The sequence below is a fragment of the Ascaphus truei genome, chromosome 4, assembly GCF_040206685.1.
Source record: "Ascaphus truei isolate aAscTru1 chromosome 4, aAscTru1.hap1, whole genome shotgun sequence".
Taxonomy (NCBI): Eukaryota; Metazoa; Chordata; class Amphibia; order Anura; family Ascaphidae; genus Ascaphus; species Ascaphus truei.
The window spans coordinates 283,171,194-283,197,675 of record NC_134486.1 but is presented as its reverse complement, the minus strand read 5'-3'; the positions used below and the strand labels follow the sequence as shown (position 1 = coordinate 283,197,675).

The following is a 26,482-nucleotide window of genomic DNA, read 5'->3' as shown; positions in this document are numbered from 1 at the left end:
GTGGAAGAACCACGGGGCATTTTACATGGAATGTGAAGAGAGAACATTCAGTTATTTCTCTAATGCATTAACAAAGCTCCCAAGTCTATCAACATAAACCAAATCGTTTTGTTCATGCAGTGCTGCAATTGATGTCATTCGTTTATTGTGTCTATGAAATCAGTGTTGTGTTCTGTTTTAAAACTACTGAGTAAACGTAAAGCCGTTAACGCTTAAAAGGGATTTGGCTTGAGCAGGTGTAAATACATACAGTACATACAATGACAAAACCACGATCACTTACGCTGCCGGCACAAGTTTTGAGTAGAGTTTGGGATAGACTGATAGGATAGTAATATCGCGATAAAGAAAAACAGTTAAAATCGATATTTCTTATTGCAGTATTACTTTCAGCCCTAAGATTCAGTGACATTTTACAGATAGCGGGTGACTTACAGTAAAGAGGAGGGAGTGGCTCAGTGAGTAACGACACTGATTGACACTGAGATTGTTGCAGGGGAGCCTGGTTCAATTCTCAGTGTGGCTCATTGTGACCTTGGGCAAGTCACTTTATCTCCCTGTGCCTCAGGCACCAAAACATAGATTGTAAGCTCCACGGGGCAGGAACCTGTACCTGGAAAATGTCTCTGTAAAGCGATACGTACAACTAGCAGCGCTATACAAGAACATGCTATTATTATTATTATTAAAGAAGCTGCCAGTGTAAAGGTTGTAGCAGCTCCTTCCCTTTGCCCCGGTCCCAGAGGTTAGCAGCACTCCTCCCTTTCCCCATTCCCCCAATTCCCTTCCTTATGTACATGCGGGATGTCCAGGGATATAGGGATGTAAGGGTATTTTCTACTTATTTAACGTAATTTGTTTTCAATTATTATTATTAAAAAAAGAATCAACATTTATTTTGAGAAAAAAAGGGGGGCTTTCAAATTAAGGTATTTACGTATTGTTCTGCTTTTATTGGGTACTAGCTGATATACTCGGCGTTGCCCGGAGGCTGTGAGGGGGGGGGCGTGAAAGGCAGGGGGGGGCATGAAAGGCAGGGGGGGTCATGAAAGGCAGGGGGGGGCATGAAAGGCAGGGGGGGGCATGAAAGTCAGGGGGGGCATGAAAGGCAGGAGGGGCATGAAAGGCAGGGGGGGGCATGAAAGGCATGGGGGGCGTGAAAGGCAGGGGGGGCGTGAAAGGCAGGGGGGGCGTGAAAGGCAGGGGGGGGCGTGAAAGGCAGGGGGTGGGGGCGTGAAAGGCAGGGGGGGCGTGAAAGGCAGGGGGGGGCGTGAAAGGCAGGGGGGGGCGTGAAAGGCAGGGGGGGGCGTGAAAGGCAGGGGGGGGCGTGAAAGGCAGGGGGGGGCGTGAAAGGCAGGGGGGGGGCGCCGGGGATGGAGATGAGCGGAGCGCCGGGAGAGGTGAGCGGAGGGAGGGAGACATGAGCGGAGGAAGGGGAGAGATGAGCGCCGGGAGGGGAGAGATGAGCGCCGGGAGGGGAGAGATGAGCGCCGGGAGGGAGGGAGAGATGAGCGGCGGACCTCTACTGGCGCCGCGAGGGAGGAAGGGGGGGAGAGATGAGGGAGGGAGAGATGAGCGGCGGACCTCTACTGGCGCCGCGAGGGAGGAAGGGGGGGGAGAGATCCGGGAGGGGAGAGATGAGCGCCGGGAGGGAGGGAGAGATGAGCGGCGGACCTCTACTGGCGCCGCGAGGGAGGAAGGGGGGGAGAGATCCGGGAGGGGAGAGATGAGCGCCGGGAGGGGAGAGATGAGCGGCGGACCTCTACTGGCGCCGCGAGGGAGGAAGGGGGGGGAGAGATCCGGGAGGGGAGAGATGAGCACCGGGAGGGAGAGATGAGGGGAGGGAGGGAGAGATGAGCGCCGGAGAGAGAGAGGTAGGTGTGTGTGTGTGTGTGTGCGTGTCGCGAGCCGAGGGGGAAGAGTGGCAGTTGGGTGACGTCACACACAGCAATCTGATTGGCCAGAGGCTGAGGACCAATCAGATTCACCGCAGATAGCACTAACCTCACTAACCATTCGATTTTATATATTAAGATTTAGAGGTCTTTTGTATGCTTCCTAGTCAGCAGAAATATCATCATGACAAATTTCTTAAGATCAGTATCAATGGAAATGTTTATTGAGTTATGGCACAACTCTATCTTAGAATGTTAAAGAATACAAAAATATATATTTTTAAAAAGTATCAAATCAGAGCTATATTAAAGGTCATAAATCTAATAACACTTCTCCAGACAAATTTGGCATTGCTTTGCATTTTGTAAAAGCCAATGACGCGCATTATACATTTATGTATACACACACACACACAGTTTAAATAGTCAACATAATTGTTAGTCCTAAAACGAATAAAATGTACTAATCAGGTTGATAATCTGATTAGTCACTCCATTTAAGATTTGAACACATCCCTGATGCAAAACAATGTAAATAATCAACAAAAACAGTGAAATACATAATAAAATAAATATATATTTATCTCCACATACATATATAGATAGATATGGCACGGTTCATCTGGGTGATGTTTTAAATTGATACAGATCGATACGAGACACGCAACCACAAATGTAACGAGTATGGCAAGTAAACCAGAAATTCAATGCCTACAGCATTTTGTGTCCTTCGGGCACTGAAGGGGTTAAGAGGAAAAACGCATGATGCCTTGAATGAATGGTGTTATCTGCTCCCTCCCCCATCAGGCATCACAGGCTTTCTACTTGAAAGATGGCATAAAAGGCCACATGGAGTAGTGTGGGGGAGGAAGAGAATCAGAACCGTTTATGATGGCAACAGTAGTCACATGGTACAGTACAGTATATGCATGGACAATAATACATGATCAGCACCAAAACTGCAGGGCCCCCTCATCATGTTCCATAACAATGTCTAATTGCTGTGTATGTACAGTATATCTTTATTTACATAGCGCCCACAGCTATACTCGGTGCTTTACATAAGCGACCGTGCAGTACAGGGAATTATAAAACAAACAAAATCAGACAATAGGAAAATAGATCCCTGCCCGGAGAGCTTACAATCTAAGTGATTGCAGCCGTTAAAAACAAAAAACCTCTATGCTTTTGTCCATTATTGCAACACTGATTCCAGAGAGTAAAAGTGATCATTAGGCCTGTGCAATTTTATTACACTGTTATGATTATAAGGGGGTGGGAGGGGTGAAGGGGAGGGTGTGGGTGTTCCCAAGATATTTCTTTTGAAAGGGCTGTGCCGTTAATGGCTGTTCTTTTCACAACGGGGAAAGATCAAACAGGAAGCAACACACCAACAAATGCCACCCACCTCATTTTATCTCACAGCAACAGGTTGTCTCTATAATTGCTTAACCGTGTGCAGTATTTTTCCATTTTCAATGGCATCCATTTTTATATAGTGCGTAGTGATTACTTGGTGGTTACCTAGCAACTCAAGCGTTAAAGGTCTCAAAAGCTCCACCCGACACTGCAGATCTCGCAAGACCCGCATTTTCCGGTTGCTAAGCAACCCCTACATTATACAAACGCATTGATATACCATCATTAGAACAGAGGAAAATGTGCCAGAGAAAAGAAAAAGGTTTGAATGAGAAATTCTATTGATTTTTTCCTATTTTGTATTATTATCATTATTTGCTTCTCATCCTTGTGAGGATTTTGTTTTCTTCCAAATGAAATGGATTAATGCCGCAGCTAATGTCTGGACTCAGGATATCAAACCTGCAGCCGATATTAACAGACACCATTAACACACTTACCTCTGTACAAGGATTCTCATGTAATAAAATAGGATGTTTTAGATCTTGGGCCAAGTTTTTATTTTGTGCCGTCTAATGAGAATTGAGAGGTACAAACCCTGAACCTCCATCAGCTCCTAGAAGGGGGAAGGATAGATTTCAGGGCCCTCTCCAAGTACAGGGTTAAGAGAATGAGACAATATTTGGTGGCCCTCGCATCTTCTAGTCCTGTATTTAAAAAAAAAAAAAAAAACTATGCAACTAAGTATCCTGCTGCACGAAACCTCTTCCAACATTTCCGCCATCAACCTACACACCTACCAGATCATTTCCTTCAACCGTCTCCCACTCGTTTCCGCATCACCCAATGCAACGTCAGAACACTGACCTATAAGGGTACAGGCAGACTTGGACGCACTGTATTTGCTATCAAAATTCATATCAATTGCCTAAAGAAAAGAAAAAAGCCATATATGCCTTATACAAAACGTTCATTTTGTTAAAGAATAGGACATTATTTAGAAAATTATAAGGGGGAAAAAAAGAGGGGGGCGGGGGTAGACTTTTGGGCTGCCACAAAGAAAGAACTTTCCTTACCAGTCTTCCCATGACAGTACAAAAATAGGAAATGTAATGACCGATATTTCGGTTTCTTCAAATCCTCTATGGCAGCCAAAAGCAGCCGAGATTTAACTCCTCCTTCTAGCTGGGGTAGGACAAGACTTCTGACGCATGTATAAAGAAAGTGTAGCCTGTTCCCTAGTCAATTATATGTTATCTAAGCGTCTGAGAAGCGCAAATGAACAAAAATAGACAGGTAAAAAGAAAAACAAGTAGGCTGCTATAGAGGTCTTTAAGAAACTGAAATATCAGTAGGTAAATTTCCTATTTTCTTCCTCTATGACAGCCAAAAACATCTGAGATGTCCAAAGCAGTTAAATTGGGTGGGCACATCCTTAGTAGCCTTAGGAATTACGACGTGTAAAATCTTCCTCCCAAATCTCCCATCAGCCAAGCCCTGGAGATTTGACCTATAATGCTTAAGGAAGGTACGCAATGAGAACCATGTTGCTTCCTTACAAATGTCTTGTGTGGAGGGAGACCTGTGCTTTTAAAGCCCAAGTTGCCATAGACCTTGTTGAATGAGCCCTAATCTGTGGTGTGCTGAGGCCACGTGCCCTAGAACAGAGTAAACAGCCTTGAGGTTCTCCTAAACACGGCTGTCAATGCTCTAACTACATCCAGTTTACAATGGCGAGGAAAAGTTTGTGCACCGCAATGGTAATTACGGAAATTCCATAGTTTTTCCATGATAACCTACTTCAATCAAAACCTGTCTTTTCTTAAATATCCAATAGGATTTATATTAACCATTCCATGTCTTTTGAAACAAAATGATGTATGAATTAAGACACTGTTCAGACAAAAATTTAAAGTTAGGGTAAGTGCAAAAGTAAGTGAAACCCTGGTTTTATCAGCTAAATTAAAGGGGATAAATAGAATCAGGTGTTTAAATAATTAGGAGTTCTTTAGGCGAGTTTGGGAGGCCCTACCCTACATAAAGATCAGAAACTTTGTGAGTTTAGTCTTCACCATGCAGGTGTGTGGAAATACGTAATGCCACGATCAAAAGAAATCTGAGGAACTCAGAAAAGCAGTTATTGATGCTCATCAGTCTAGAACGGGTTACAAAACCATTTCTAAGGATCTGGGGCTCCACTAATCCACGGTCAGACAAATGAAGACAGTTTAAGACTGCAGTCACTCTACCCAGGAGTGGTCGCCCTACCAAAATCTCTCCAAGAGCAAACTGGTAAATCGTCCAGGAAGTCACAAAGAACCCCAGAGTGACAACCAAGGATCTCCAGGCCACTCTCACCTTGGCTAATTTGAGTGTTCATGACTCAACTATCAGAAAAAGACTGAACAAGAATGGTATTCATGGAAGGATAGCCAGGAGGAAACCACGGCTAAAAAGAACATTGCTTCCCGTCTGAAGTTTGCCAAATAGCACATAGGTGATCCACAAGACTTCTGAAACAATGTTCTCAACTACAACAGGTACAACTTTTTGGCCTCAATGAGAAACGTTATGTTTGGTGAAAAACAAAACTGCGTTCGAACAGAAGACAACCGTCCAGCATGGTGGTGGGAGTGTGATGGTTTGGAACAGCTTTGCTGTCTCTGGACCTGGACGGCTTGCCATCATTGACACAGCCAGGAATCCCTGCATTGTATCAGAAGATTCTAGAAGAGAATGTCAGGCCATCCGTCCATGAGCTGAAGCGAAAGTGGCTCATGCTCAAGACAATGATCCTAAACATACAAACAGATCTACAAAAGAATGGCTACAAAAGAAGAAATTCTGTGTTTTAGATTGGCCTAGTCAAAGTCCGGTCTTAAACCCATCAAAATGTTGTGGTAGAACCTGAAGCAAACTGTTCATGTAAGGAAGCTCTCAAATGTCACACGTTGATGCAGTTCTATAGGGAGGAATGGACCAAAATACATCAAAACCAATGTGAGAGACTAACCAGCAGTTACAGGAAACGCTTACTTGAAATTATTGCTGCTCAAGGGGGTGCCACCAGGTACTGAATCTAAAAGTTTACATACTTTTTCCATACATGTATATTGAATGTTGAATCAATTGTGGATAAATAAATCTTGAAAAAGTATCATGTTTGTATGTCATTGATTGATCAGTTTATCTATTATTAGGATTGAGATTTAGCAACATTTTAGGTTTGAAATATGTGAAAATCCTAAAGGATTCACAAGCATGTGTATGTGTGTGTATATAGATATATATATACACACACAGTAGCTATACCCAGCGTAACAAATGCTGATCTAGCAGATTTTAAAGGGTATTAATGAAACATTACTCTTTGTTTTCACCCCTCCCTGCAATGCCGTGCTGTTTCGTCCTCTCTTCCCCACCTTACTCTTTCCTCCATCATACCCTGCTCCTCTTAGCACACTCTCCTCACCTCTCTGCCTTACTAGGTCTCCTCCTCTCCTTTGCTATCTGTTTCCTCTTCCTACTCACCTTGCAGTCTCTCCTCCCCTCTCTTTGCACTCCCTCGTGCCCCATGTGCACACTGCTCTCCATTCCCCCCTCCTCGTCATCTCTGTCTCCTCTCCTTGCTGCCTGTCCTTGAGGCATTACGGTTGTTGCACACATCCTTAGAGATTAGCATAATATACTATACACAGACACACACCACACTTTGCCAGGTAGACTTTAATCTGCCGATTTGTTGATGTAGTATGTCATCCAGGCAGGGAAAGTTCTGTTCATTATCCTTGGGATACTAACAGAAAAAGGACAACAATATCATGATTCATATGTAATGACTCTTGACTAGGTCCACACACCAGGGCCATCTCGGTCAAAAGGAGGCTATGACTATCACAACTTCTAATCTGATCTTTGAGAGAACCTTCGGCTTCATGGGAAAAGATGTAGATTAGTGATGTAGATTAAGTCCCACTTAATTGACATGGCATCTAGATAAATTGCTTCTTGACTTGACTGTTCTTGACCAATAGATTGGAAGCCTCACACTGTCACCATGAGGTGTATCACTGGTAACCCGCATCTGGAAACAGGGTTGCAAATGTCCATTTTAGTGACCATTCTCAGGGATTAATTAGATTGTGACTTTAAAAACCTGCAGAGATATTTAAATGAATTGCAATATGTATGGCCAGGATGTTTTTCTGACCAGAAAAGGATCCTTAAGACATCTGTCATTGCCCTTTGACTTCGTGTCCTCTTTCTTGTATATGTACACGACTGTTGTTGCGTTGCCAGAGAATATATTTAGTGTAATTTCCTTTAGATAGGAGATATTTGATATTGCATAGATGACCGATCTCCTAGATGTTTAGTAGCAGAGCTGCCTTTGTTGTAGAGCAGATGAATTGAGAAAACGAGCTCCCCAGCCTTGGCTGCTGTTGTCTGTAAAAAGGAATTTTCACAAAGCTGTTATTTACTTAACGAGGCGTTAACGTCTCGTTAAGTACTAACGGGTATCTTCGAGGCTCAGTAATGCAGTATTAAGTGCTATTTTCAGCCATAAGGAGCCATTGCATTAGTACAGCGATAAAGATATGCAAAAGAGGTGTTCCCTGTATCAACGCATATCCACAGACCATCGTTACAGTAACACAGGGATTTAACGATGCATTCGCTCGGTTATAGCAAAACTTGCCATTAATCACATCCACACCCTAAAATAGTTTTTTTTTTACAGGATCTGGATAATTGTAAAACCAGTTAGCGAAATCACATACCTATTATTTTGTTCTTTACATGGTTATTTTCCGGCTCTTCGCTTCATTAACTTTAATTAAACACCTATTCAGGATCTTGATGGGAGCAAAACCCACTTTTGGTTTGACATGTTATTTGAAGCTAACATGAGGCAGTGCAAATTTATGATGTTAAACCTATGCTAATGAGATAACTAATAACTGTAACTGATAACTGCTGTTTTTGCATATATCCAGCTTTGTGGATAACCATAAAACTCAGGGGAAAATAATACACATTACCTACTTAGGTAATGTCATGTTATTTGCCTTGATTTAACAGAGCTCAATGGATCTGGCCCTAAGACTTTGCTGTATAGAAGAGGACAGGTAAATCTTCTGGTTGGAATTCTGTGGATTCCTATGTCAAAGCTTCAAGTAATTGTTTTGAAGCGGTCGGAGATTAAATTGAGGCCATGGAATTATGTCGGCAGCGGAGGTAACATATATATATATATATATTTATTTATTTTTTAAAGACCTAGCAATTTTTGCTGTGGTCAAATATCTCCATCATACTTATTTTGCTTCAGACAAAATCTTGGTTACCTTGTTTTGAGCTAAATGTACATGTCTTTAGGTGTTGAACTCCATCCCTAGAAAGCCTAGTGTATGGGACGGTTCCAAAGAGCTTGTTGTCTGTGTTTATGATCCAACCTGTTGATCAAGAGTTGATACCTTACCAAATGTTTACCCAAGTATGGCAATACTTATATCCCCAGTGATGGGCAATCACTACAGCCAATACCTTTGTGAAGGTTCTTAAAGTGGTTGCAAGCCCCAAAAAGAAGGACAACATAAAGTGTTCTCTCATCAAACAAAACCTCAGGTACTTGACTGAATGTCCTGATAGGAATGTGCAGGTAAACATCTTTGATGTCGACTGAAGCTAGAAAATCCCCCGGCTACAATACATTAATTATGGATCCAAGCAATTGCACCTTGATCTCATTTTGATAAAGCTATTTACATGCTTGTGATGCAGAACAAGACAACTGCACGGAGGCTCTGGGTATGTATGAAAAGTTTGGAGTAGATTATGTACTTTTCCTGGTCCTGCAGCAAATGACTTCCTTGAAGGCCTGCTTCAAATGTAATGACTGGGGACTCCTGAAACATAAAATCTGAGTATTATTGGCACGGTCTTGTATTCTACTCTATATCACTTTTGCTACAATCTGCAAGACCCATAGATCTGACGTCTTCTTGACTCAGATCTCTGTCAAATTAGAAATTCTTCCTCTCACCGGAAGCACAGCAAGGAATGGGGTACTCCATGTTTCATATTTGTTCTGGTCTTCCCTGTACCTGGAATTGAACAGTTTAGGGCCATAACATTCGGTAACAGGAAGTCAACTAGGTCCCGCTTCAGCGTAGTAGCTGCAGGGCGGGAGCGGGTTCTGCGCGTGCGGCGACCATGGCCCATGGTACCGGTCTCCGGAAGGGGTAGGCAGACCGGAGTGGGCACACCGCCAGGCAGCACTGGAAAACCAATGCTTCAGCGCAGGAGTGCAGAATGAGCCTGTGCAAGGAGAGAGAGCTACAGACCTCAGGACTAGTAGACCAGCCTCTGCTAAGGGAAGGGCAGCAGGTCTCAGGAAACAGGGAGCTGAAGAAAACGCTGGAGATCCTCCGCTTCAGCACAGGAACCAGGACACGGCCTCTGCAATGGAGAGAACAACAGTGCCCCAGGAACCAGTAGACAGGACTCTGCTATGGAAAGGGCAGCAGGCCTCAGGGAACAGGGAGCTGAAATAAACGCTGGAGATCCTCTCAGGCACAGGAACCAGGACACGGTCTCTGCAATGGAGAGAGAGCAGCAGGCCCCAGGAACTAGGAACACGAACTAGGAACAAGGAACCTGAACATGGAAACAGCAACAAGGCGGCCAAACAGGTGGCTGTGGCAAACACAGTGAACATCCAAGAAGGATTATGCTCGGCAGAGAAGGATTGTGGGAATGCAGTACTTAAAGGCCAGCGGGCCAATCCCCGGAGGAGGGTGTGAGGGCACCTCTCCAATGAGTGAGTACAAGGCTAGGTTGCAGTGATAGCCCACACAGCTGCTGTTGATTGCAAAGAGGGAATTAGTGAGAACAACAGCACCCTGCAAGGCTACGAGAAAAGCCAGGAGTGGATTCCTGACAGTAACCCCCCTCCTTCAGGTGAGACCCCCGGGCGAAAATGACCACTCATAGAGTTGGGGGACCTGGAATTATTCCTGAACTGTCTAGGATTGGGGTAGAGTCGTGGTCCAGCGACTCGTGAGTACTCCTTTGCGTACCCCCACCCCCCCGGTTGCGAACTGCGGCCAGACAGGGCCATTCATGGGTCTTGGTGACATTGAGTTGTTCCTAAAGTGCTTTAGGCAGGAAGGGGATCCGTAAACGAGCAGTTCATTGGCGAGTACTGTTCTAGGATAAGAGAGTGGTGGCAAAGACATTCTTAGTATGGGGCTCGCCACGCGAAATGACTTGTAAATCCAGAGCTGTGGAGAAGGAGGTGTTTCCAGAGTCGAAATGGCAGAGGGACCCCAGCTGGGTGCCCGGTCCCTAGTAATCGTACCAGAGTGCGGGCTTGTCATGATAGAGAGGATTTGGCCCGGGATTAAAGGGGTTACACCCCATTTGGCCACCCTCTACTCTCACCTGGGAAGCAAGGGGTTAACTGGACTGAGGTCCAGTAATGTTTTTTTGCCTTGCTTCAGTATCCAAATGTTTATTCCCCTGTAGAAATGTATTGTGTTATCCTGGTGTTTGCACTCACACATACACTAGGGTTGATGCGGGAGGGAAGGGGTTAATGTTAAAATAGTGATTATAGTCCTTTGTTCCCTTTTCCCGCCTTTTCAGGCTCCATTTTGCAGCCTTCCATAGGCCACCATTGCAGCTCCATGCGTTCCAATGGCAGAAGTAGCGGTTTTGGACCTGTTTTCCAGCGACGACCAGCAGGTGGCGACCGAGAGGAGGAGCGGCGGTTTCCCATTGTAAGTCAATGGGCTCATTGACTTCAATGGAGATTCCTCAACGCCGGCCTAGAGGAACAGGTTGGCAGCCATCCAAACCGCAGACCGCAAAAGCGGATACAATGTCTTTGAAAAGAGTTTAATCACTTCGGTCAAGTTCAAAGACAATTGGCGTGGGAATCTTAAATTCTAGGGCCCCTGGGAATAAAATTATTTTTGCTCCTAGCCCCTAGGGACCCCCACCGGGTCCGGGAATGAGGGACCATCATAAAGGGTCAAGCGGAGAAGGAGGGTCGCACCATTGAATCTAATGGTGGCGTGCGCCATGCATTGTCTATGGCGGCGCCGGCCATTAATTCCAATGGGGAAAAGCCGTGTGGCGTAAAAACGACTAAGTGTAAAATGCTGAAAAATGTAAGTCTATATCTCCGGTTCTGGAATGACCAGAGGGATGGGATTTGGGTGGCATGTAGCCAAGGTTCCGGCTTTAATGCGTGCCCCTTCCCAGCCCTCTCAGACCAACCAGTCGTGTGGACGAATGTAAAGATTTGTGGATTTTCTCATAGACTTCAATGGCGGCGGTTTCTCCATTGAAAGTCTATGGCGGGAAACGCCATTGACTACAACAGCGGAGTTGCTCCATTGAAACCCATGGCGGCGGAGCCCGTTGCTTTCAATGGGGATTTAGTGAAAAGCTGAGATTTCATTTTAGCGGAGATTTTTATAATAAAATATGAAACGGTTTATGTGGTATTTGTATAACTCCGGTTCCGAAGGTCGCAGCGGGCTGAAACTTGGACCCTATAGTGTACCACTTCCGGCATTAATGTCTGGAAATTTTGGACCTGCTGGACCTACCAGAACCGGGTATTTTAATATGTGTAGGTATTAAAGTGTATCTGGGGTTTTGGATCTGCTCTGAAAAATGCAGACTCCATCTGCTATGCTAAATAGGGCAGGAAGGGCATCCTGAGGAATTAGCATTGCCCGGTGATAAAAAACTAACTGTCCTGAATGTTTATACTAAGGGCAGGAACAAAGGGACTGGGTGTTTTTAAGTGTCGGTCTTCACACTTACAAGGGAAGCCAAAATCTCCTTCAAAGAGATTTTTCTAGCCAGCTCGGCGCCTTGGTTGTAAGAGAGGGGGTTGAAATGGTATTTAAACCAGAGTCAGCCCTTACTCAAATGTCTTCATGCATGGTCTTCATGATCTTCATGTATTGTCGTGATGTCTACATCTGAACCTGAATTCTGGAAGAAATGGCCCATCCTGTATCCTGATGGCTTTCTTGTCCAAACCTTTCAGTAAGTGCTATATTTTGTTTGTTATTTGTATATCTTGTTCTGTTCACCTTTTTCAAGGAATAAATTATATTTTATCATATCTAAGCCTCGTTCAGTTCAACCCAGTTATATTTGGTGTGTATTATTAATAGCTTGTTACAAAGTTAACGTCACAGGGCCAAGAGGCACAGATAATTGATCGGTTATAACAGGGAGACCACCGGACAGGCAAAGTTTTTGCTGACATCTACACGTAGGAATTTGAGAGGGTCTTCTCCTCCAGAGGTTTTCCGGGTAGTGGTCAGCAAAGGTATAGGGTGGGTGGGTGCATAGCCAGGTATTGGTATAGTAGATGACAAGGCAAGCAGTAAACTAGGCTTAGGGACCGAAATCTTGGGGTACGTACTGAGTATTTCCAACACAGAGGAAATAACAGGGGCAACAGAAGGTTCCGAGAGGGATAACCATGGATTCGCAGAGGCAGAGAAGCTAGTAGCGGAGCTCCCAAATACTGTAGAACCCTCAGTGACAGACAGTATTGTCTGGGACGTGGAGATCACAGAGTCCAAGGCAGCGTGTAGAGTTCTAGAGACAATAGGGAGAGAGAACCCCCATAGTTAAAGTCATTCTGGGGTACTTCAGGGGCCACAGAACGATCCGTGAAAAGAAACTGCCCTCCCGTACCGGGAATTTGGAGTGCGGCAAGGGTTACTTCAGATATGGCATCAGAGTCCGGGGAAGGTATACAGGTACTTGCAGAGATTTGAACAACCGGATGGGGCGGACAACGTGCTGCAATGAACTCCAAGGGCATCGTACTTGTCATAGGAGTGGGAATAGGCTCTGGAGCTTTACTATCTGGAACTTGCGAATCAGGCAGTGCAGGGGAAGCAGAGGGAGGGGGGCTAGTGTCTGAAGCTGGAGGCTCAGAATCTGTAACAAGGACGTCCTGTACTGCAGGGACACTGGAAGGAGGATAACTAGTGTCTGGAGCTGGTGCCTGGGAATCAGTGACGGGCACTGGGAAAGTAATGGTAGGAGTTAGAGGGTCAATAAGCGGTAAGTTGGAACTGGGGAAACTCTTAATAGCAGAACCCTCAGAAGAAAAGAGAGTCTTATCCAAAACTGCAAGGGCCCTAACAACTGAAGTATTTGTCATGACAAAATCAGAAATAGGCATGTTTACTAGTGCGAAAATTCTGATAACGGAACTGCTAGTCAGTGGTGTGGATGTCTGGGTTTAACTAGTGAGAAAATCAGATATAGTGGAAAGTGACTTAGAAACAATCACGGAAATTCTAGGTTTGCTGGACATGTGTGAGAAGGTACCCTTTAACACAGGAGTTTTAATTTTAGCCCCGAGTAACCCAACGGTTGCTGGAGCACATTTAGATGCAGTGCTAAGGGACTGAGGCTTAGCAAGGGAAGGAAAACAAAATAGCTCAGATTTAAACACCTGAATTTGTAATGTAGGCAGTGTGGTCTCTGACAGTACTAAGGGGGTGACGACAGATACGCAGATCTCTGGAGGGGTTGCTTGGGCAGAGGCATCAGAGGGACCAAAAGCAAGGACGGCCTCTATGGAAAGTGATTCCGGATCTGAAGGAAGGATTTTACCTCTCTGAGTAGCGGGACCGACAAGGCAAATTTCAGAGAGGGGGGAAACTGTGTACAGGCTTCTAGCTAGCACATATGAAAAAGCATCACTTTTGAGTGGGAGCAGTGTGTCAGCAAAACTTCCTGGGAACTCAACAACTTGAGCCTCAGGAGGGGCATAAAGACCACTGTTCGCTTTTAACCCTAGGTTTGAGAAGAGGAGAACACAGACAGTACAAGGGGGTCAACCACAACTGTGCTGGTCTCTGAAGTGGGTACCTGGGAAAGAGTGTCTGGGAAACCAGAAACGACTACAGATTCCCTGACAAGGGGACTATGCGCTGAAGTTGGGTTCTCAGCTCTCTGGGTGAGACTGGGTCAGCGAAATACCTGGGAGTGGGGATTCTGCGAAAAAGGGAAAAACCTGGTTCCTGAATACATTTAACTGGAATCAGTATTTTAGCAGAAGTTTCATGGGACATGGCAGCGGAAACTTGAGCTGAAGCAGGGGGATTATAGCAAAGAATATCCAAGGACTCCGCAACCTTAGGTGAGTCATTCAATGCCACATATGCTGTCAGACTTGGGGATTCATTCTCTGATGCTATAAAGGAAGAATTAGCCTGGGGACAGCAAGGATTTACAGCGGTTAATGCAGATAGTACCTGAGAGTCAAAAAGAGGGAGATTTGCCTCTGAAATTGGGGACACAAGGAGTTCCTCCTCTGGCGCCAAGGATGTGACCTTAGCTGGTGAACAACAGGGAATTTCCAAAGGAGACTTTTAGTGCTGCCCCACAGGGGTTAATACAGGAATGACCTCAAGGGCAGGATTTGGAGATTCTGAGTTAGAAATTGAGGGTAGAAGCGGTTCATTATCAGCCACTAAAGCCATAGCTTGGGAAATACACGTATACTCCACGGAAGTCTCACAGGGCTGATTGGCAGAGGTTAACATATACCTATCCTTGGGGTCTAAGTAACAGGAAGTGCAATCAGGGTTAGAGACCGTGGCAGCTTCTACCTTAGGGGGCAGTGAGAGTGGGACAGTTTGGTCATACTCAGGAGAGGGCGGTACCCCTAAAGGTTGAGCAACAGGACTGGAAACACCGGGGAAGTGATTAGAAAGAGCGTAGCCAGCGAGGAGAGGGTCCTGTACTCTTATGGAATCGTCCAAATCTTGGGACAGTTTATGGATCGTATCTTGAGCCTGAACCAATGCCATAGGATCTACAGTGTCCCAGTTTAAGGTATGAAGATGGGAGGCCAGGGTTTGTTTTGACTCTCGAAGGCGCTGGGCCGTGGTAAGGAGTTCTTTACAGAGCTGTCTTTCATAAGGGGTTAAACCTTCAAACATGAACTGACTTTCATGCGGGGGCAGTCTTTCATACAGGTACTGATTTTCAAACTGGAACTGGTCCGCAGGCCGGGACAGGATTTCAGATAGAAATATACCAACCCTCACCACAGGGCGGTCCGAGTTTGTGGGGCCAAGCATACTGTCACGGTTGTGCTCACCACAAACCAGGACCGGACCGCGGGGCTGAGGTGGGGTTGTATAATCACCGACCTGAGACCACGTAGTCGGATCAGGATTGAGCAGTTCGTAGTCGTACATAGCAGGGTCGGGACTGGAGAGAGCAGCGTAGTCAGTGGACAAGCCAGGGTCAGGATAGGAGACATCAGGGTAAATGTTATCCAAGCGGAGTTTCGATAACAGGAAATCAACTAGGTCCCGCTTCAGCGTAGTAGCTGCAGGACGGGAGCGGGTTCTGCGCGTGCGGTGACCATGGCCCATGGTACCGGTCTCCGGGGGGTAGGCAGACCGGAGTGGGCACACCGCCAGGCAGCACTGGAAAACCAATGCTTCAGCGCAGGAGTGCAGAACGAGCCTGTGCAAGGAGAGAGAGCTACAGACCTCAGGACTAGTAGACCGGCCTCTGCAAAGGGAAGGGCAGCAGGCCTCAGGAAACAGGGAGCTGAAGTAAACGCTGGATATCCTCCGCTTCAGCACAGGAACCAGAACACGGCCTCTGCAGTGGAGAGAGAGCAGCAGGCCTCAGGAACCAGGAACACGAACTAGGAACAAGGAACATGAACATGGAAACAGCAACAAGGCGGCCAAACAGGTGGCTGTGGCAAACACAGTGAACATCCAAGAAGGATTATGCTCGGCAGAAAAGGATTGTGGGAATGCAGTACTTAAAGGCCAGCGGGCCAATCCCCGGAGGAGGGTGTGAGGGAACTGCTCCAATGAGTGAGTACAAGGCTAGCCCACACGGCTGCAGTTGATTGCAAAGAGGGAATTAGTGAGAACAACAGTACCCTGCAAGGCTGCGAGAAAAGCCAGGAGTTGATTCCTGACAATAGCAAGGCAAGTAAAGCAGACAGCAAAGCTACAGCAGAGCAGACCGTATTGAGCACAGCGCAGCAACACATCCCACTAAGCAGACAAAGCCAAAATATACAGGCTACTTTTCAAAGAATATTCCAAGGGGTCGACCCTCCACTGTGGTTCTAATTAGAGGACATTAGAACCCCAAATTAAAAGGTATGCGGGTGGGAGAAAGAGAGGGGGTAGGGATTCTCCATAGGAAGGCAAAATGCATTCCCCCGGTGTCTCCTCTACAAAAGTGCAAATCGGTGCGGTTGTGGTCATTAGAAGCTGGCCACATGTCAAGTTCCATGGCCAGTAGCTGTAGCAGAATGGATCTCTTACTTCCCAAGCAGAGAAGAGTAAGGCTGTGCGAGCACCCGATAAAGAAGAGGCACCACAGTACAGTGAGAGGGGAGAGATGCCTCCCCAGCTGAAGGTAGCACATAAAATAACGAAATGGTCGGGAAGGGGGAGGGGGAACTTTTTACTCTGAAAGGTGGGAAAAGTCCTACCCCAAGTAGGAAGGGGAATACAATCCTATTGTGTGGGACGTTAGCAAAAATAACTATATAAAACCATTCATGCTAAGCAGAAAAATGCAGAAGGATTTCAAAAGAGAAATATGTGCGCAGAACAAAGGGAAAGTAAAGGAATCTGGTGCGAAAAAAAAGAAGAAAAATGGAGCTTCACTTGACATTTTATTGAATGTAATAAATGTACGTAATTTTCCAGTCTGCAAATCACACATTCTGTAAGTACTGTTCATTTAATTTTCTCTCAGACTTATTAAAACCTTACTGTCCAAAAAGAAATACATGTCCTGAGGTGACTCTTAAAACCTATGTTTATCTTTTCATATGTTAAAAAAAAAAAAAAAAAAACAGACGGTGACTAGTTATCCCAGCATTAGATGACACACAACCACTAGCATAGCAAGTTGCAACAAGACATTTGGAATATTTCACCTGCTGATGCCTGTGGTCATCTAGCCAATTTAAATTCCAGTTGCACTGAGTGCGCACAAAACATTGTAACAGCAGCAAAATGGATTCTAATGGGAAGTAAACAAATATTAGGCATCAGCAAGTGGGTGAAGAACAAAGTAAAGTTATGTCCATAACCCACTACACCATGTACATACAAACTCCTCTCCAACAATATGCTCAAATAAAATATCCACACTTTATTGCTAGAGCAACCTGCATTAAACCAGTATGCATTGCAGGCCTCCTCAGCACTCATCCAGGGTGAAAAGGGAATCTAGATCATTCCCTCCAGAAATAAAATAGGAGAAATAGGTTGTGCACGAAAAGGAAAAGAGAAACAAAAAGCCTTACCTATCTCCCTTTGGTTTTCGTTTTTGAACAGTCTTTGCCTTGGGTCGTCTCTCACTTCCTAAGCAGGGGTTCCCTCCGGGGCCCGTTACCCGTAATGACTCAAGGCCTTTGGAAGATTTCTTAAAAGTGAACTCTACTGGTTCCCCTTCTTTTAGGCTTCTAAAACCTTCCATGTAAAGTTTGCTCTGAAATCATAAAAGAAAAAAAAATCTTCATTAGCCACCACAACACAAATATTGGTACATACATTCATACATTCCCAATCAGATACTGAGGTTATATTAACTTGTAAGAAGGCAGACATGTGTATTAGGGATAAAACCATTATGTTGCTTGGGCTATATAGTTCCAACTTCAGAAAACAATCAAATGAAGGGATTGATGCTGCACAATTAGAGATTTTAAAGGTGAATGTAATTTGACCTCAGCTGTATTTGACAGAATTTCCAATAATTCTAAGAATTTGCTTAAATATTAAACTATTAAAATGACAACGCTGGCCCATATCTCCTAAGTGGTGCTGCCCAGTATGATACCTTCTGGGCACATTTAAGTTAATTAGCCGGAAGATGATCTCCAGCCACTGAAGGTCTCTTATTTATTTTATTTATTTATTTTTATTTATAAAATATTTTACCAGGAAGTAATACATTGAGAGTTACCTCTCGTTTTCAAGTATGTCCTGGGAGTAGTGGGGCTTAGTATACATGGGACTATAGCTGGGATTCACTAAGCTTCAATAAGGGGTATCAGAGCTTGATCTGGCATTAACTACCATTTACTTGAATCAGGGGTTTCGTGTTTTCTGGCTTTCCTCATCATCTTTAATATACTCTCCTATTAAGTTTATAGACCTACTAATTGCCCGGTTATTATGCACAAATATAGGTTTGTTTTGTATTTTTGCAGTTGACCTCTTTCAGTTTAATTTTGTATGTATGTACAGTATGTATGTATGTATGTATGTATGTATGTATGTATGTATGTATGTATGAGCATACAGTAAGCGCAGGTCTTAGGGGAATTTAAAATTTCCTCGCTTGCCGGCGAGACAGGCCGGTCACGTGAGCGGTTCGCCCAATGAGGACGAACCAGCTCCGTGACGTCACTGGCCCGCCCCCGGCCAGTGACGCGCCCGCCCCCGGCCAGTGACGCGCCCGCCCCGCCCCCTGAAGGCCCGCTGACGGCGCGTGCGGTAAGCAACCGCAAGGCCAGGGAAAGCACCCGCTTTCCCTGAGCCTCAGCGCGCCTCAGCGAGCAAGCAGGGAGCATGGACTCAGCCTTACTGTGGAGGGTTTTTGTCACTTTTTTTACCCACCATAACTTAACTAAGTGTGGTGAAACTTATCCCTGCTTCATTTTGCAAAGCCAGTATAACCAACCCCACACTGAGGAGATCCATTAAGGTCGAAACGGCTGTCTGTGGGTGGGTTTACTGGCTATGCATCTTAACCCAGGCTGTGCTCAAAGCTGTGAAATGTAGCAAGCTTAAGCTTATAGGTGACCATGTTAAATGGTTTTGAAGCAAAAGGTGGCACTGTGTGCTCATTTGCATGTCATTTCCCAGAATCCCTTGCTGCAGTGGAAACACTGTGTGCTGGGTGATAATGGTGAAAGCCGGGGTTGCAGACCTGTCTAAGACATGCAAATGAGTATACAGTAATATTTCCATTTGCTATATGCTTTACTGTGGAGGGTTTTTGTCACTTTTTTCACCCACCATAACTTAACAAAGTGTGGTATTTAAATATATGCTATTTGTCAAAATTTGTAATTTTCCCAAAAATGTTCCTTCCCCCCTTTTCATACTTCACTGTAAAAGCCCACAGTAGCTTTCTGCTATAAATTATTCAAGTAAAAACAGAAATTGCAGCAACTATGATGGATACAAAAATGGCGTTTGAATTGCACCAGTATTACCTTTTTCTAATTTGTGACACCACAATCAGTTTGTATTGTATTTTCACATTTTTAATTAAAAAAAACATAAGCATGGGAGAGAACACAGAGTGATGTCACTCAGCTGCAATTACTGTGCACTGGATGTCGTAAAGAACCTTTAAAATGTCACTAACAATACTTGAAAACATCTATTTATAAAAAAAATAGTTTTGTCACTATAATAAGGCAAACCTACATTACCATTCAACCCAAGTAACAAAAATAAAACAAATAGTATTCATGCTGCAATGCAGTGATGTAATATCAACCCGATCACGGGCAGCAAAATGGTTAAATGAAAAGACACTTTCTAACAAGTACCAGTGGCAATAAATGCTCATTGTACATGCACATGGTCTTGCTAGCACTGCTTGCTGCCCTTATCACTATGCAGGTTTGTCTCACATTTCCTGTTCCTGTTTCAAGAAATTTCTCCACTGTAAGAGAAACCTAAAGGACAACTGACATAGGTCAGAAAAACAAAGTTATGAGTACTATTTGGCTGCTGTAGCAAGATAGAACCTCTACCATTTCCATTGATGAGCCAGGCATTCAGATACCTGCAGCTCGGTAGGGAAACTGCAACTTTCACATTATTAAGTGTGAATTCGGACACTACGGCCATCGTTCAAAGCATGTGAGGGGGCTGTCTCAATGTATTTTCATTGGCTATGCTAGCAGCAACTAGCACTGTATATTTACCACAAATCCCACACACGTGACCCCCCTTTTTCATATTTCATTATTGTAGTAACTCACCTGCTCTAAGGTTTTAGAGAACTAGGACAGGCACATCACCTGGCACTGTAACTGTTACAATGTTGGAGAACAGAGCACTGAATATCAAGCTCTTTTTCAACATTAAATAATATTTAAAATCCCAGCTAAAATATCTTCCAAAAATGTTTGGCGCTATTTGGTCCCTTTATTTTAAGTTAAAAAAATAAAAAAAATAATTGGTAGTATGATGCCTTTTATTGCGCTTGCTGTACAACTACCATACCTGAATAGGAGCCGTGAGGCTTCAAAGCTTGTTGGTCCTATCAAGGATACTACTGCCTACTTGTTTTCCTAAAATACCTTCAATAGTGTACAATTCATAAGTACAGCTATGCAGATTAGATTTTGCAGGGACTTTTGCTTGAAGTAAAAAGGTTTCTGTCACTTTTTTTTTTTTACCTACCATAAAAATGTGAATTATTTGGTTATGGCCACAACCAGATTCACTTTGCAAAGCCAGCAACCAACCTCCCACTGATGAGACCCAAAAGGTCGAAACCGCTGTCTGTGAGTAGGTTAAATGGCTAAGCACTTCTTTAACCTAACTGTGCTCAAAAGCTGTGGAATGTGGCAGGCATCAATTTATAGGTATCCATGTTAAACTCGATAATCCCAGAATCCTGAGCTGCAGTGGAAGCAGTGTATGCTAAGCGATAACACAGGGTTGCAGACCTGTCTTAGACATGCCCCCACAAGTGGTATTTTTATTTGATTAAAGTAAAAAAATAAACTCATAGCAGCAAGATGCAATAAAGGGGCATTAATGTGAAGTTGCTTCCTCTTCCATTTTGTAAACATTCCTTTCTCAAATTTTCTAATTTGGAGATATATGGGAGTAACGCAACAAACTTGCATACTTGTAAGCGTAATATATTATATTTCAGGGATGCTTAGTTTAACACTGAATTGACGGTCATCGGTAGGGCAGAACATGGTACATGAAAAGCACTAATGTGGGTTTGACTTTACGGAGCATAAACTTGCAATCACAAGAACACATTACCACACAAGTGTAAATAAAACACCATAATGATAACCTCGCTGCATTCAGACGCAAAAACAAAATCCCGTTCTGAAGCAGGTTTTATGAGGGCTCTGCATACAAACAATGCAAGTTCAGACATCAACAGGGTGATATAAAAAGTGCAACTTCAAGGAAATGGCTCACATCACACAAATGCACATTATAATAGTGGATGGCTGTCTTTATTCCTGCCTTCGTTGTTGAAATACCACTACACAATACTTTTTAGGCAAGGCTTTTTTCTTCTTCTTTTTTTTTAAAAAAGAGCTAAGCCACATTCTCATTGTCTTACCCTAACGCAACGGTCAAATGTTTAATTCTGATTAATATAATAGAATATGATGCATTATGTGCCATTGGTAACTAAAGCCACGATACATGGTGCATGCATTTAGAGAAAGAAAAAAAAACTTAAACAGCTCAACGTAAGAATGACCTTTTTCGTTACATCAAAAGTTACTATACCACGTTAAAGTGTCTGCTTTATATTTTGATAGATCCACGTTGGAACTAAACTACTGCCGTGTGGAATGATACAGAGTAGATTTACATTATTTTTCCAATCCCTTCAAAATGTAGCCCCAACACAAGCAGAATATTTTTATTCCCTTATTTTCATTATCAGATGTTTTGGTGTACACCCCGCACACAAAAATCATCTACACACAATAATTGCCTATCACTGTCACACTGCACATATTGGAGCAAACACTCTTCTTCGCCACTTAAGAGGTTTCACAATTTTAGCAAAAATGTATTGATTAACATTGTGAATCTAGGCTTAACCATGAAAACCACAAGGACAATATCAATGAAGCAGCCAAAGTTGCACTAACCAATAATTACAAAGCAAATGTATCTTTTGGGAATATACTCTATTTTGAGTGGTGACCCCAGTCAATTAAAGTGCAGTCCAAAACAGGACCAAATCGTTCTAATTGTAGTATGGTGTTTGATGGTTTAGATCTTGGACATTATTGCTCTGAACTAATAAAAGCATAGCTATTTTTAAACCATTTCTGAAAAATGTAAAGATGTTTCCTCAGTGTTAAATTATAATGGGGATGCCTAGTGGGGTTTAGGCAAACCTGAGACTCGTGCCTCCTGATATAGTAATATCTTGCTTTCAAAATTCTTTTTGAGATTTCAGCCAAATCTGACTTACCATTTTAAAAAGGCAATTTCCCTTGCAATTTAAAACATGTATTCATTTTTATTTTATCTGGGGTTTTTTAAACACCAAAGCAAAATGATGTCAAAAGGATATTACACGGGAAAGGATTGTAACAGAAAAGCGTGAAGATTAATACTTTTTTTAAAATAAATAAATGTCATGTATTATTAGTACAAAATAAAAACACACAATAGATCAATATATTTTCAAATGTGTTTTACATGCTATAAACTAATTGTTGTGTGTGCACATTTTTTTCCCCTTTCAGTATGGATAACAAAGTGTTTACAGAAACTCAAGCATTTCAGAACAAAAAAAGATTTTTCTCAATAACAAAGAAATATAGTGAATCGTACTCAACACAATGAAAAAATTTTTTATAATGTTTTTATTTCGGGCTCGAAAATAGACTACATATTTTTAAAGGGAATCACTTAAAAAAAAGTCAAATGAAACAAAATCAAAAATAGGGGAAATTCTGTGACTAATAGGATGCAACAGAGTTGAATTAGAATAGTTAGCCGATTTGTCATAGAGAGCTACTATTAAAGATCTGAAATTAACCTCTCATGCATCCGGGGAGTCACAGAATTTCCCTTATTTTTCATGTTATGTGTGTGACTTTATTTTTATTAGTTTTAAAGGAGCAATCTAAGCAATATCCCACCGGTGTTTTCTTTTTTTTAATGTCAGCTTTGTAGTATTAGATACTACTTACTCCCTTTTTATTTTAAAATTCAACTCTTAATGCCATTTTTAATGAGTTTTACTATATTAAGCATCTTTTGATTTCTAGAGCAGGTTTTAACCCACCTCCCCAGCAGTGCAAGATCTTTGTAACACTTTCCTGTTTGTGATAATTTGTTGCAAATATTCCCAGCAGTTTGAGCTGCAAACTGTAACAATAGATAATGTTTTCTTAGTAATATAAGAATACATTGTAGCTGCTGAGTTACACTGACTGAAGGATTGATTTGAAACTGAAAGGCAGCCATTTAATGAACCCTGGGAAGCAGGATCTTTGCTGATCGATCACAGGGGAACCAATCGATTGGCAGCTTAGGTAATTAGTTTTCTCTAAAGTTAATCAAATGCTGCATATATTAAAACAAAAATAAGTTTTAAAAAATTACGCTGCTTGGATTACTTCCTTAAAAGCAACTTTGTTAAAAAAATATGTAGTCTATTTTCAAGACCAAAATGAAAACTACAATAAATAAAAAAATGTTTTTAAAACGTATAGTGACCAGGCATGCACTACTGACCAATTCATTCACTAGAGCAGGAAATAAGTGGGCGCAATAATTTTAACGTAATAGTAATAACATTTTCCAAACTGCCAACTGACTATGCGCTGTTTAATGTAATGTAATGTAATGCTTTTATTCAGTATTCAGAATAAACTAAAAAAAAAGGTCTCTTGCACACCTTAAATGCTCACTCAGGAACCCTGTGCTGCATGTCTAGTCAACTACAAGCACTTTACAGACCAAATCTACACTGTGTATAAATGCATGTGACTAACCCAACCCAATTAGGAAAAAAGCTGGAGGCAGTATGCAAATAGTATGGAATTCACTTCCAATTTAAAAAAAAATTAAAAATCGGCATAATTATAGGTAAAACAAATAAAACGTTGATTAAAGTCAATTGCTAATTAATAGGGGTTTTAGTGCAGTATTCACATTAAAATTTATATCTAAACAATGTATGGTTTTGAATATGCCACCAAAATAGCTTGCGAGATGCACACAATATACAGAGTTTTATTGTTCTAAAATCACAACATATGTCTACAATAGGCAGGGGGTCCAATCTGTACTGTACACCCGTTGCTGAGGCAACACAAGTGACTTTCCCCTTATATTTAGCAGCCGAGTCATAACTTGTATATCTTATATGTACATCAGGCATACACTAATACATCAATAGTACATGCTAATAATCAACACACTGATTGCATTGTGAGTTACATAGCTTGTTTAATGAGGTTGCTTAAAATGATCCCTGCTTACCTAGATTTAAGACACATTACTGGCATCTTAAGATCCTTTAAAGTAATATATAAACTATATCAAATATACATTAAAAAATTAAAACTCTAACTTGATCATTACAGTTGGCTGCCTTGATGCCCAATAGATGCGAATGCAAATCAATGGAAAGAAAATTAAAATGTGTTGGGTTTTCAAAAATGAGTGCAAGCAAAAGGAACTTTAAACGGTCAAGTACCCTTGTGTCATGTTGGAAACATTAGCAACAGCGATTGCCCACATTTACTAAGCAGTCTTCTGCCCCAAGACACCTTCCAACACTGGTAGACAGCAGCTTGACTTGAATGGGCTGTAGGAAGGTGTCTTCCAGCACCAGAAGGTGTCCTATAGTAGAAGACTACTTAGTAAATATGGCCCTATATTCACACCATGTAGTTACGCTATAACCAAATAGTGGCAGGATGTGCGGGGGGGGGGGAGGGGTTCTTAACACCAGTCCTCAAGAACCCCCAACAGATCAGGTTTCAGAATATCCCAGTCTTCAACCGAGTCACTGATCGAGCCACCTGTGCTGAAGCAGGGATATCCTGAAAACCTGACCTGTTGGGGGGGTCTTGAGGGCTGGAGTTGGCAACCCCTGATTTAAACAATTGTTGCTGGCACAGGAAGCCACAATAAACTTAAACAAAATAAGGACTTCACCATTGAAATGTCTTATGGGAGTGGTTTCCAAAAAAGAACACATTGGTGTCTTGGTTAAGTATTATACATGTTGCTTGACACATGGCAGGTGAAAACTACAGCAAATGGAGTTGTTTGGAATGGGTTTGGGAACCTTTGTAAGAAATGCATTCACCTCATTACCACAGGTTATACATTGGTTTACCTGCAGACAAGGGGTTTAGGTAGTGACATGAAAATGAGAGCCCACTCGTCTCATGCAAGTCACTATAACGTATGTAAAATAACTTGTTAGCATTCCCCTAAAGTCAACAAAGGACGGTCCAAAAAAATGACATGGACCCTTATTGTTTTTAAAAGTAATTTGTTGGCATTAAACATTATTACAACAGAAACCTGTTCATTTTTGCATCCCTAATCTGTCACGTACATGTTGGGCATGTTAAATCAGTGGTCACACCGAGCCCCATCCAAATGTCTATGGCTCATGCACAAATAGTTGATCTGATGTATACTGACGCTGCGGCCGTTATTCGAACACTTCACGCGTCACGTACATCGGAATCCCGATTTGAAACCGCGGGATGAATTTCAACCTCCCCGCACTAAGATGCGAGCGCGGCGAGTGCAGAAAAAACTAATTTTAGTGTTCTGGCTTTTAGTAGCACAGTACAGTACACAGTACAGTATTCATCCATTTTATTGCAAACGAAGAAACAGAATCCATGAAATTCAAACAAAACATCCGCGATAAGTGCGGGTGCCTGGGGCGATTGGCCGCGTTCATGCTGCGTGGGGAACAGCAGAGAACTCAAAATCGGCGCCGAGATGTGTTCGAATAACGGCCGCTGCATCAGTAACTACCCAACACACTCAATTTAAACATATCAGGCTCCATTTGGTTTAAACAAATTCTGACCACAACAAGAGACATCATTGATGTATCTTTATACATCAAATAATTAAAACAGTTTATCATGGAGAAACTGACCTGTTGTATATGAAGTGCACATTAGTTTCCATTCCTGGCAGTCTACATACAATCATCTTAAACACCCCTTATTGGATAAAGGAGGCTATTGCCCCTAAACGTTAATGCATATATTGGTGTGGCTTGAAATAGTAGGACCGTGCTCTTCAACTAAGTTGTTCAAAAGAAAAAACATGAATAAAGGGGGCAAAGGAGTAAGCTAAAGCAATTGTGAAAATATTATAAAAGCATATATTAAAGCAGCAATCCTCCCTTTTTTTAATTATTTCTATTTGATTTACAGTGCG

At 42.8% G+C, this 26,482-nt stretch overlaps 1 protein-coding gene across 1 annotated transcript in view; it reads right to left on the bottom strand.

Moving 5' to 3' along the window:
• LIN28B (lin-28 RNA binding posttranscriptional regulator B) overlaps positions 1-26,482 on the bottom strand; it is an 80,260-nt gene that overhangs the window by 37,344 nt on the left and 16,434 nt on the right. The window contains exon 3 of the mRNA XM_075597534.1: positions 17,611-17,795. Coding sequence (XP_075453649.1) covers positions 17,611-17,795 — 185 coding nt within the window. The remainder of the gene's footprint in view (positions 1-17,610; positions 17,796-26,482) is intronic.